Source organism: Rana temporaria, chromosome 2 (assembly GCF_905171775.1).
Source record: "Rana temporaria chromosome 2, aRanTem1.1, whole genome shotgun sequence".
Lineage (NCBI taxonomy): Eukaryota > Metazoa > Chordata > Amphibia > Anura > Ranidae > Rana > Rana temporaria.
Window position 1 is genome coordinate 309,398,419 of NC_053490.1, and position 13,932 is coordinate 309,412,350.

Consider the following 13,932-nt stretch of genomic DNA (forward strand, 5'->3'; position numbering starts at 1 on the left):
ACAGGAGATTGTCACATGTACCACAGAGCTAGATATTCCTGCAGCTTCTATAATGTTGCTGAATTGGCAGCCTCCCTGACCAGTTTTCCTCTTGTCTTTTCATAAATTTTGGAGGGGTGTCCCATTCTTGGTAATGTCACTGTTGTGCCAAATTTTCTCCACTTCATGATGACTGTCTTCACTGTGTTCCATGGGATATCTAATACCTTGGAAATTATTTTGTACCCTTCTCCCGACTGATACCTTTTAACATTGAGATCCCTCTGATGCTTTGGAAGCTCTCTGCAGACCATGGCTTTTGCTGTAGGATGCAACTAAGAAAAAGTCAGGAAAGACCTACGAGAACAGCTGAATCTTATTTGAAGTTAATCAGAGGCACTTTAAATGATGGCAGGTGTGTACTGACTCCTATGTAACATGAGTTTGAATGTGATTTCTTAATTCTGAACACAGCTACATCTCCAGTTATAAGAGGGTGTGCACTCTTATGCAACCACAGTATTTATTTTATTTTTTTACCCATCTCCGCCCTAAACTATTTAAATTTGTTTTTCAATTGAGTTGTACAGTTTAAAGGTCACATTGAAGGTGGGAAAGGTGCTGAAATGATTTATCTTTGCTTTATTTTTTTTACATCACAGAAACCTGACATTTTAAAAGGGTTCTGTAGGCTTTTAATATCCACTGTATATACTGGAATTGTTATATTTATTAAAAAAATTATACTAGTAATGGAGGCAATCAGTGACCTATAATGGTACTGTGATATTGCAACAGGAAATCGAACACTAACTGACACTTTGTGGGGACCAGTGACACTAATTAAGTGATCAGTGCTAAAAATATGCACTGCCACTGTACTAATGACACTGACTGGGAAGGGGTTAAACATCTAGGGTGATCAAAGGGTTAACTGGGTGCCTAGCCAATGTTTTTGTGTACTGTTAGGTGCTTTTACTACTGAAGTGATGGATTTTATTCCCCGCTTTGCAAGGACACTAAATCCATCACTTCTCCCCCCCCCCGCCCCGGTCAGAACGAAGTTCTGCCATGTTTACATAGGCAAAGCTCCGTTCTGTGTCTCTGCTTGGCGATTGGCAGGTGCCAACAGCCATCTGCCATCTGCGGATCGGCCTCTGCTGTGAGCAATCACAGCAGAAATGGCCTGTTGGTGGGCCACGCCTACTGGGCAGAAGTGCAGAATCATGTGTATATATATGTGATTCTGTGCAGGAGAACGGCCCTGTAACAGTATATCTGCTATGGGGCAGTCCGAAAGTGGGTTAAGTTGAATTTGTATGTAAGTTGGAACAGGTAAATTTTCTTAAGTGTTACTCCAGTCAAAACATTATGTTTACATTTTGGATAGCATAGGGAATGGTTAACTGGCCATGCAGTGATTTAGGATTGCTGACCAGTATATGGCCGCCTGGCGGTTTCCAGGACCAGAGTGATGTCAGGCTGCCTCCTTTCTTAAGTACGAGTCGCATGTAACTCGGATGTTTGTGACTGGGGGATTGCCGGCAGTTTGTTCAATTGATTAACCAAATCATATAGGAATGATGAGTAACCAGATCTTGGAGATAGATCAATGTTTGAGACAGAATGCTTTTTTTAAATTAAATTTGTACGTGTTGTACATTGTGATTAAATTTCGTGTCATGGTGACTACACAAAATATTGCTCATTTTACACCAGAATGCATACTTTTCAAGTACTCAGTTTGAATTCACTTCAACGGCAAAATTAATGTCAAAGCACTACAATGCTATCGTAGAATGAAGGGACTGTACTAAAAAATTATGTATTTTATCAGGTCCACTTAATTTTTGTTTGTGCTTAAAAAATACAGCAAAATGCATGGCAAGGCACCTGGGGTGAACAATCCTTTAATTGTTGCTTGAAGGAAAAAAGGCTTGCTGAGCTGGCGTAAAAAAGGCACGTTCATCAGCACATATGCAAATTAATAATAGAATAGTAATTGTAGATGGCATTGACAGTTTATGAAATGTATGTTCAAAGGTTGACAATGCTGCTAAAGACTATGCAGTATACATTTACTGGCAGACGCACTGCATTACATGCCACCCACTTTTCTTAAGATTCCACTAAGTCAGCATGTGTTTAATATTTGATGTGCGCTAAACTAAGCATGTCTATATATTTCTAATGACACCTATTGTTCTCCACTGCAATGTGCCATACATGGCAATTTTGGGGATTTACTGTATCTTACAAGGTTTAATTTATTTTATTTTTTATTTCCAGGTTCAGGATTAACAACCATTCTCCACATTGAAGCAGCATGGGCACCTCCGTCTCACTAGCTGTCTACATCGTCATTGAAGTGCTGATAGCCTTGGTCTCGGTACTCGGTAACATACTGGTGATTTGGGCTGTAATTGTGAACCAGGCACTTCGAGACACAACTTTCTTCTTCATTGTGTCATTGGCTGTGGCTGACATTGCAGTTGGAGCACTGGTCATTCCTTTGGCCATTATAATTAGTATTGGACTGGAAACTGAGTTTTATAGCTGCCTTATGGTGGCTTGTATTATGCTGATTCTGACGCAGAGCTCCATACTGGCATTGCTAGCCATTGCTGTAGACCGATATCTACGTGTCAAAATCCCTACAAGGTAGGTTCTAAAAAAACACATTTTAAGTGTGGTTCGTATAAAGGTTTGTCTTTCTTTGCCCTTGTTCCCTTTGGGCCTACAAGAAATAGGGTTGATTTTACTTAAACTGGAAAGTGCAAAATCTGGTGTAGCTCTGCATAGAAACCAATCAGCTTCCAGGTAGTTGTTTTGTTTGTCAAAACTTAATTAACCAAGCTGAAATTAGAAGATGATCGGCTACCATGCACATCTGTACCAGAATTTGCACTCTCCAGTTTTAGTAAATCAACCTCAATGTCTCGTCTCCTTTCCGTGAACAGAACTTGAATACTGTTGTAGATCAAGTGTCTGTATACAGACATTTTCAATCAGGAGTAAATAGCCAATACTGTGAATGTGTGTTCTTAAATTCTGATGGAGAAAGGCAATATTTCACACCAGGCAGGGCAACCTATTGAAGAACTTGGGAGTAGGCTAAAACATTTTTGGTACATGAATGATGCCACTCAGGGGATTGGGGAATCACTTGAGTACTGGCCTGTGTATATACCCCTTCATTATCAGGCCATTTTTCAGTACTGTGATAATTTGCTTGAAAATCTCTTATGCCCCGTACAGACGATCAGACTTTTGCCCCTGGCCAAACTCACATCGGAATTTCGATAGAATTCCATCAGAGTAAAAGAGAACATGTTCTCTATCTAAACTCCGACGGAATTCCTCAGAATATCTGATGGAAAAACTCAAATGGGCATACACACGGTCGGAATTTCCGATGGAAAAAGTCCGTCTGACTTTTTCCATCGGAAATTCCGATCGTGTGTACGGGGCTTTAGCCATACCACTATGTACCCAAATAATTTGTAAAAAAAAAAATTCAGACAAAGCTTTCTTTTGGTTGTAGTTAATAACCACTGAGTTTATTTTGTATCATCCTTTTCTGTTATGAGACATGTCAAATGTCAAGACAGTACGGAAATACCCAAAACGTATCCCTTTTTTTGGAAAGTAGACACAACAAAGTAATCTAATTTTTGCCACAATTATTTTGGAAAATAAAAAGAATTGCTGGTATTGAAGTGATTACAACATAGAGCCTTGGTATGCTATACACACCACATCATAAATGTATATATCATCGGTCAACCATAGCAATTACAAGGTACAGAGCTGCTCTGATCAGCTCTGTACACTGTCTGTGTAACTAGCCTTCTGGAAATAGACATCCACCTTCCTGTTCATGTGATGTGTTTTTTTTTTTTTTTTTAACAGTGGTAGGGAGGTGGTTAAAGGATAACTAGTTAAGTTGTCCTTTTTAATGTACGTAGCAGTAATACTAATGCATTGATAACGTAATTATAATGATTTAATTTAACAAGTATTCGTTAAAGAAAAACAGTTCTAAGAGTGTGGAGGCTGCGATTGTGGACCTCCCTCTGTAAATGTTTTATGGTAAACCAATGATATTAAAGTGTAACTTCGGTTTTGTAAAAAAATTAATAAAAATGTGTGTGTATAAAATATATACAGTATATACTGTGTGTGTGTGTGTGTGTATATGTATATATATATATATATATATATATATATATATATATATATATATATATATATATATATATATATATATATTAAAATATATTTTCCCTCTGGGTGAAATGTATACATTAAAGAGATTTTAGACTTTTTTCTCTGATGTTTTTCTAAAGAAATTGCTATTTGCTTTACAAATCCTTTCTCAAACCAAATATTGACTGGGAAGGTTATCTTCCTATTACCCTCTGAGCAATATCGATGTGTTAATGAACCTGCAGTGTACGCATGCGTACGAGTGAGCCTGAGAGAGTATCTCTGCAGAAGACGCCCGAAACTTGACTTTTATATCAGCACAGACTTCAAGAAAAAGCAGTGAGCCAATAGTAATTAAGTACGGAATGGCTCCAGGTTGCTATATTGCAAAGAAGCAACATATAATTTTTTTGACCCTTTAAAAAATGTTTTAAGTTGTGGGAAGATTATTTTACAACAATAGATTAATAAAATGGCACATGTAGCAATTATATATGTTATGTCAATTTCTTTTTATTTTTTTTATGTTATATTTCTATTAACCATTTCGGACCCACTGACCTAAGATCAGGAGTTTGGACTTTACTCTTACTTTCCAATCTTCATATTTGTTATGGGTCAGCAGTTCTGCTTTTTACAGCTGGTCAGCAATGACCGGGAGCCAAAACATTTCCATAAAATATTTCCTCTCTACCACACACATATTTGTTCAATAATTTAGATGGGAAGAGATCTCCTCCCGTTGCAGCTCCCTGGCCTTCTAGAAACCAGAAGCCTCAATCTCATTATATCTGCCACTCTCAGGTTGTCTATGTAAATATAAAGGTATTAAAGGGTGCCATTCTTCTTGATTTGCTGCAGTCTGTTTTCAAGGAGAAAGGTGTTTGAGCAATCTAGATGCTTATTCCTATAAATAAGATTAAAAAGGCTGGGCTATACCCATTAAAATAATACAACACAGACAGAGCCTGCCAAGCTACTGAGTCACAACCTTGCAGAGAAGTGGAGTGGAATGGATGTGGGGAAATGGAAGGGATGAGGGTAGGTGACGTGCTTCTGCATGACACAGCTGTTGAAGTTTGTGTTTTATAGGAAACCAAATTGCTTTTATAAATATGAATGCAGGAGTGCTCACCCATAATGTTACATTATAATGTTTGCTACTGCTTTGAATATTTATATGAAGCTGGAAGTAGATCCCTGCTAATTTGGGCTTACTTTTTGCCAAGGAACACATCAGGCTGATCTGCATCTGTTTGCATACTTCAGTTTGTTGTTGTTCACAGGAAAGTAGTTCTAAAAGATGGGAACCTGACCTTGCATTCTATAAAGAAATAGGGGGGGGGGGGAGTATGTTTGTAAATGTTCTTCCTGAATTCCAGGTATTTATTTTTAACATAGTTTTATTGATTCACCTTGCACCAATGCAAGTATACATACCGTATGCGCTACCTAGTCAATCCCTGTGCAAGCAGAGAATCACTGTAGTAGCAGTAGCTAATGCAGTGTTTCTTCCATATCCCCTGCTGAATGGCTGCCCAGCCTGCATATTCGCTCTTTCGAGCAAGGGCACCATGCAGAGAAAACCTTTCAGTTTTCTCCATGAATGTAAAGCATTCTCTGAATGGATGAGGTGGCGATCATAATGTCACTGCTCCACCTTGTCCAGTCAGAGAACACTTTTATCAACTGAAAAAATACAAGACTTTCTTTGAATGGCATCCTTGCTGAGTGCGTGATCATTAGTGTTGCTCACGAATATTCGCATTGCGAATATTCGACTCGAATATAGCATATTCGAGAAATCGCGCTATATTTCGAATTTCGCGGTGAATATTCGCAATTCCGAATATTCGCATTTTTTCAATTTGATTTTTAAAACAGATCACATCCTATCGACGTCTAAAAGCATTGCTGGTATGATTAGAGACCCTGGGCCGAGTAGCTAAGCTGAGGCGATCCTTTTATGTTGCCAAATTGAAAAAAAAAAAATTGCGATTTTTCGCTATTGCGAATGCGAAAATGATTGCGAATTTTCGATAACTGTGGTAGGAGAACTCTGATTGTCTCTGATGCAAAAGGGGGGGGGGGGCTTTGTGTATGTGTATGTTATGAATATTTGTATGTTTGATATTATTATTTTTTTATTTTTTGGAAAAAATTGCGCATACCTTAAAAAAGGGGAGAATACAGCAGCAACTCAAAAATGTTATACAACATAAATTAATACAAGACAGAAAATGGAGTCGCTCTACAAGAATAAAAAATATGTCTAGTGACAAGACATGTGGGCAAATTATAAAATAAGCAAGCGCAAATAACTTGTGAAATACACAGTGAAAAAAATATATAAAGAAATATAGTCCCAATAATAGAAAAATAATCTTTCATAAAAATGTCTTTGATATGTGAAGTGAAAAAAAGTCCAAAGCATGCAGCATGAACGTGTTCAATCTTCAAGGTGTTTGATTGACAAACGGCTGTGACAGATGGATAGAGTAAAGAATCACCACCAATGCAAAACACTTTTTATTTTGTATTGTAAAATATCACGAATATTCTGAGCCAATCAGAGTGCTCCTTCCGCATTTGCCGAATATTCGCAATTATTTTGTATTGTAAAATATCAAGAATATTCCGAGCCAATCAGAGTGCTCCTTCCGCATTTGCCGAAAATTCGCAATTATTTTGTATTGTAAAATATCAAGAATATTCTGAGCCAATCAGAGTGCTCCTTCCGCATTTGCCGAATATTCGCAATTATTTTGTATTGTAAAATATCAAGAATATTCTGAGCCAATCAGAGTGCTCCTTCCGCATTTGCCGAATATTCGCAATTATTTTGTATTGTAAAATATCACGAATATTCTGAGCCAATCAGAGTGCTCCTACAGCATTTGTCGAAATTGCGCAATAAATATCGCATTCGCATGTTGCGATATTTCGATAAAATATCACGAATATTCTGAGCCAATCAGAGCGCTCCTCCAGCATTTCTCGAAATTGCGCAATAAATATCGCATTCGCATGTTGCGATATTTCGATAAAATATCACGAATATTCTGAGCCAATCAGAGTGCTCCTACCGCAGTTATCAAAAAATCACAATTATTTTCGCATTTGCAATAGCGAAAAATCGCAATCATTTAATTTCGATAAAATATCACGAATATTCGAATTTAGCGAATATATCTCGAATATTCGAATATATATTCGAGATATATCGCGAAATCGAATATGGCATATTCTGCTCAACACTAGTGATCATACAGGCACAACAGTACATCAACAGGGGTCAGTAGGGCATGGCATGTGTGTAATTACTTTTGTCCAAGCTGAACCAATGTAACTACTGTATGTAACAAAAACATGCACACAGTACAACCTCCTGTGCTGAAGTGTGATGCTCAGGCACTGATAGAGTTTCACTCGACAACTCTTCAGGCAAAAACCATCCCATTGCTTTGCTGCCCTCTTAGAACTGTGGAAACCCTAATAACACTGAAACAGAAAAAGAGGGCACACCAGCCTAGTGCATTACCTTTTTATAAACCTTTTTATTGTAGCTATGAAATAGATGTTTACTCAGAAATAGCTGCATATTAAAAGCTCAACAGAATGATACACAGTCCATTCTTTCAGATCTGCTGTACATGTTTCAATTACGGGAAGTTGCCATGCAGACCTGTGTGTCTTATGAATTTTGAGGGGAGAGTCCCCTCTTCCTCAGAGCTCTGTAAGTTTTAGGCAGATGTGAAAAATTGCTGTAAATTTAAATAAAAGTGTAAATAGCTTATTTTTTTATATGAATTAACAAAATGGAAAGTAAACAACAGAAGAGAAAATGCTGCCTTCAAAGCAGCATCAATTATTCTAGGTAGACTTGAACACAGTTCGTGAAGGAACTCGGCAGGTAGGTTGTTCCAAACATCTTGGAGAGCTAACCACAGATCTTCTGTGGATGTAGGCTGCCTCAAATACTACTGTCTCTTCATGTATTTCCAAACCAACTCGATGTTTGAGATCAGGGCGCTGTGCGGGCCAAACCATCACTTTCAGGACTTTACATTGAAGATAGGTTTTTAATGACACTGGCTGTATGTTTGGGGCTGTGTTTGGGGCTGTTGTCTTCCTGCAGAATAAATTGAGGCCAATCACCCGATTCCCTGATGTAATGACATGATGATTAAGTATCTGCCTGTATTTTTCAGCCTTGAGGACACCACTGATCCTGACCAAATCTCCAACTTCATTGGCAGAAATGCAGCCCCAAATTTGCAATTATCCTCCACCATGCTTCACTGTTGCCTGCTGACACTCATTAGTGTACCACTCTTCAGCCGTTCGGCCAACAAACTGCCTCCTGCTACAGCCAAATATTTCAAATTTTGACCCCTCAATTTTTCTGCACCCTAGTTCCTATATTTTCATGCATAGTTAAGTTGCTTAGCATTTTTTCCACGCTGGAGATTGGCTTTTTGGGCGCAATTCTTCCATGAAGACTACTCCTGGCCAGAATGGTCAGGTTTTCACTAGTTTTGTGCTAATGGCACTGCTGGATATCTTCTAATGTCTAATGGAAGTAAGTACGATTTTGTCTGTCTTCTGCTGCACTAAAGCCTCGTACACACGATCAGTCCATCCAATGAGAACGGTCTGATGGACCGTTGTCATAGGTTAACCGATGAAGCTGACTGATGGTCTGTCGTGCCTACACACCATCGGTTAAAAAAACTATCGTGTCAGAACGCGGTGACGTAAAACACAACGACGTGCTGAAAAAAACGAAGTTTAATGCTTCCAAGCATGCGTCGACCTGATTCTGACCATGCGTGAATTTTAAACCGATGGTTGTGCCTACTAACAATCGTTTTTTTCCCATCGGTTAGGAATCCATAGGTTAAATTTAAAGCAAGTTGGCTTTTTTTTTAACCTATGGTTAAATAACCTATGGGGCCCACACACGATCGGTTTTGACCGATAAAAACGGTCCATCAGACCGTTGTCCTCTGGTTAACCTATCGTGTGTACAAGGCCTAAGTTTCCGTGGCTGACCACTTTTTCTACAGTCCTCAACATTGCCCCAATCAATGTCGATCTATCTTCAGCTCAAAGAAGTACAAGGAGTTCTGAAAGTGATGGCTTGGCCCCCACAGAGTCCTGATCTCAATGAGTCTTTCTGGAAAACATGAAGACACAGAAGGATTTCAGGCAGCTTCCTCCTCAGAAGATCTGTAGTTAGTTCTTCACGATGTTTGGAATAACATACCTGCAGAGTTTCTTCAAAACCTGTGTACAAGTGTAGCTAGAAGAATTGATGCCGTTTTGAAGGCAAAGGGAAGTCACACCAAATTGATTAGATTTAGATTTTACTTCTGTTCACCTACTTTGCACTTTGTAAACTGATAAAAAATAAACAATTAAAATATATGTTTTTGAAAGCATGCTTGCTTCAGAGCATTTCTCCACACCTGCCCAAAACGTTTGCACCATATTTTTTTGTGTGTATAATGTAATTTTCTGCTTGAATGATTGGCTTGCTGATTTTTTTTTTTTGTGTGTGTGTGTGTGTGTGTGTGTGTATATAATGTAATTTTCTGCTTGAATGATTGGCTTGCTGATTTTCCCAGAAGTCTACACTAAGATACAAATCACACTTTTAGCATCTCCTGCAACAAAAAAAATATTTTTGGTTAGATACTTCATAGGGAAATCACATCTGAAGGGATGCAGACCTTACAACTTTCCTCATTGGAGCCCTGCAGGCACAGAAGCTGACTGATAATTATACAACCACTCCCATAAAGATTCACTTGTCTTATGGACACAGACAAACAAACAGCTATGTTGCAGATTTCTATCTTTTTGTTATTCTGAAGAAAAAGTTTAAATTAAAATCCCTACAATGTATATAGATCATCCGGAGGGGAATTTTTTTTAACAAAAGTGGAGTTACTCTTGTAAGTAACAAGAACTAATTTAATACATTAGTATTAAAAGAAAAAACTGCGCTAACCAGAAAAATGTATAATTAGGTGTAAAAACCAGAAGGCTGCAATCACGTGATACAAACACAAATACAAATGGAAAAAAGAGAACTGCGCCAACTAATAAATATACCCAGCAATGTAATACATTGTATACTTAAAGGAAAAATGCACTTTTGTTAGAAAAAATAATATAGCATGTAAAAGTACAACACATAATGTGTTTTAAAATGACCTGTCATTGTAACATGGCAAACTAATAGTGTTCTGTACACTACTGGTGTACATGCCTCTAAAAATATTTCCTGCTTGTGTTATTAGCTCACTGCTTGTCCCAAAAGTCTGCACTAAGAGATGTCAAATATTATTTTACAATAGAAATGTTGGCTAAACGCTCCTTAAGGCTTTTCTAAAGGGACACTGAGGCTTTCTTCTTTAGAACACGAAGATTTGCTTGGGTGATTATGAGAGCAATTCCTTCCATTTAGGAATTAGCCTGGAAAGGACATGTTAAAACTAACAGCTACTTCATAATAAAGACCAGTAATAATCTGCTAAAAAGCTTGGTAGAAACCTAACATTCTACAAATCTAAGTAAAGTAAAAAATTACCATTGCTTGAATCTCGAGGACAGCACGGTTCTGTCATTTTTAAATTGAACTCTTCAATCCATGTATATCTATGTCTATCAGCTTTTTTTCACCCAGGATTTACACAATTCCATATATATATATATATATATATATATATATATATATATATATATATATATATATATATATATATATATATATATATATATATAGTAAGATTTAATTATGGGAGAATCTTGCGTAAAAAGTTGTGAAAACACTGATAAATAGATAGACAATAATTATTGACAGTATATGAGGCACAGTCAGAAGACTGCATATTTAAATCGCAATTGTGTTTTTACAACACTGACAATTATCGGGATACATAGCAGACATTAGAAGTAAGCCTGCATATGAAAAAATGCATTGTCAAAGATTTTTACCAGTAAATCCAGCTATGCGGGCAACTACATTTTTCCATGCAGATTTCACCTTTTCCTTTACAATTCAATGCTGACTGAAGCCTTCCCACACCTAAACCCTCCTGTTAGTTGGTGGGACTTTTATTACATTTACGATACAACAAGGAGACTCTGGGATGAAGGGTTGTTGCAAAGCTTGACTTTTTTTTACTGGAAAAGTATTTAATTTCTTATCTAAATTAAGCTGCATCTAATTATTAATAGACAATACCTGCAGATCATTTTTCATGCACTTCTGACTCCTTACAAGTACTGTATGTTTAGAAGACATATGCTTAGTAACAGATTGTTTTGTTTGATACAGATTTTTCTGTTTGACTGGGTATCTGTATACTGGCTAGATACTCATTTACCATGCCTAATGGTACATGACAGCATATATCATACCTAATGAAAAGACAAACATTAGGGTGACTTAAAATCATGCAGTTTTAATCTACACAGCCAACAGACTATATCTGTTCACCTTTACCCCTTTAGTCAATAGGATCTCTAATTAATAATGGCAGTTGGTATACAGTATTGTTTTAAGCTCTCTGGGTGGTGCTAGCAGTAGAGCATATTGGAAAGAAATACATAAATATTTATAACAGCCTCCTCCGAGATTACTAAATTGCATATACTGTACATTTTCTACTATCCACCTTCACTTCATTCTTTCATAAGCATGACATACGCTGTACTACTTACAGGCTCCTAAGATATTATGTCATGTATTGTAGAGAGCTTTAAGTATTAACTCTTGAGTTTTTTGTGAGCCTTCATCTTGTGCTTATATTGCTAATACTTTTGCAATGGGTAACCAAAGCAACTACTTGGCTAGATCACTTGTGGCTCATTGTCAGGGGCGCAGCAAGAAATATCGGCCCCACCTGATATGCCAGGAGACAAAATGGCAGTGCCCAAGAATTGAGGCAGTGGGAAAAGCTTGGAAGAAAGAAAGTTATCTATGGACTGCATGGAATAGTAGAATGTTCTTCTTCCTTTGACTCTTTTGGCAGTATAGACAAAGGGATGGAAGCTCTCCTTAAAGCGGAACTTCAGTCATTTTTTCAACTTTCCATGTATCTTCTGTAATCTTCCATGTAATCTTCTTCCCTTGTTGTTTTAACTTTGGATGGTAAAACATTTTTTTTCTGCCAGTAAATACCTTATGCAGCCCACTTCCTGTTTCTTGTCTAGTAAAAAAGTCTAGGCTTATGACATCATGCACAGCTCTCACTCTCATGAGAGTTTGCAAGGAAGGCAGGGGAGATGAGTCAAAGGGGTGCCAATGAGAGCTGCAGGGCTGGAGGTGTGCCTCTGTGTAAATCCAGGAAATGAACAGGCAGCAGCTTCAGCTGCCCACAATTAAAATGGCTGCAGCCAGACTCAGTGGAGGGAGATTTCTGCAGCATATTTGGCAAGTACAGAATCAAAGTGCATTGATAAAATAATATGCAAAGTGGTTGAAGGTAAGCTTCACAATGGCAAAGATGTTTTTATTACAAATTATGTCAGCAGTCTGCAGTTCCTCTTTAAGAGAAAATGCCTGGGAAAACTGATAATTTCAGGCCAATAAGTAAATATTCAGAGCACTTTTAACACATTTCCCTGCTAAGGCCTGAACTACCTTTACCACAATGGAGGCTTCCGGGATCAATTTACTGTAACCGGTAAAAACAATCTACTGGAATTAGTGAGGGAAACAACATACAATATTTATAGTTTATTATAAAAGACTCATCACTATAGTGCACTATAGAACATTATCTTGAAATTACTACTTAAAAAAAGGAAACTATTCATATGCAGTTAATTCACTCAAATGTAACCGACTGTAAGCATGAAGTGAATTTTTTTAGTCACATTTGGGTAAAGTTTTGAAACCTTAACCTTATTTTCACTTTAGCTATGAAACCTTGTCATCTGAAACTGATTTTTGAGGACTATCTATGATACAGAATAGACCTGAAATAGGTACATAAGCACTTCTACGGAGGAAAGAGTAGGAGACAACGCAGACACACAACACTATTGTATGATCATTGGGAATGTGTACATTTTTCACATTCGGCTTTACTGTTTTTGGAGGCTTTCAGATCTCCAAACATTGTACAGTAGTCTGCTTAGCACTGGGTGCAGATAAGTGGATGTTAATACTGTCCCCACCCAAGCATAACGAGTGTAGCATCTGGTTGATCAAGTTTGAAAGATGTGTTTCTGGAAAAAAATGGTCATCATTATTGCTATAGCGTTTGAGTTGATTTGCTTTGCCTTATGCAAATGATGTACAAGACTTCCTACTCTTATAGAAGCTGTTGTTCAGGTGGCTTCTTTATTTTACTTTATCTCAAATATTAAAGATCTGTAAGCATACGCTGTCTTAACACAATAGTTAGTTATATAAGTGGTGGTAACATTGGAAACGGGTATTGGTTCAGTTGGAGAATTTGTAATTTTTACAGCCAGACATAACAAATGACATAAACACTGCTAATAACTGATATACAGTATTGCTTGATGTACAAAATAAGCTTTGGACAGGCTATAGACATTCAAATATATTTTTATATTCGTATTGTCAACAAGAAAAACAAGTCCTTGGTGACTTGTGTAGCTGCAGGCACTGTAAAGTAATTTCTCCTCAAAAGTACAGTAGACTAAAGTCATTCAAGCCATTTTCTAAACGGCTCCACTCACCCCACTCTTCCAACAATA

The 13,932-nt window shown here is 37.5% G+C and overlaps 1 protein-coding gene across 3 annotated transcripts in view; it reads left to right on the forward strand.

The window, feature by feature from the left end:
- ADORA1 (adenosine A1 receptor) overlaps positions 1-13,932 on the forward strand; it is a 155,715-nt gene that overhangs the window by 27,150 nt on the left and 114,633 nt on the right. For all 3 annotated transcript variants that reach the window (XM_040337367.1, XM_040337369.1, XM_040337368.1), the window contains exon 2: positions 2,269-2,640. In XM_040337367.1, coding sequence (XP_040193301.1) covers positions 2,306-2,640 — 335 coding nt within the window. In that variant the 5' untranslated portion in view covers positions 2,269-2,305. The remainder of the gene's footprint in view (positions 1-2,268; positions 2,641-13,932) is intronic.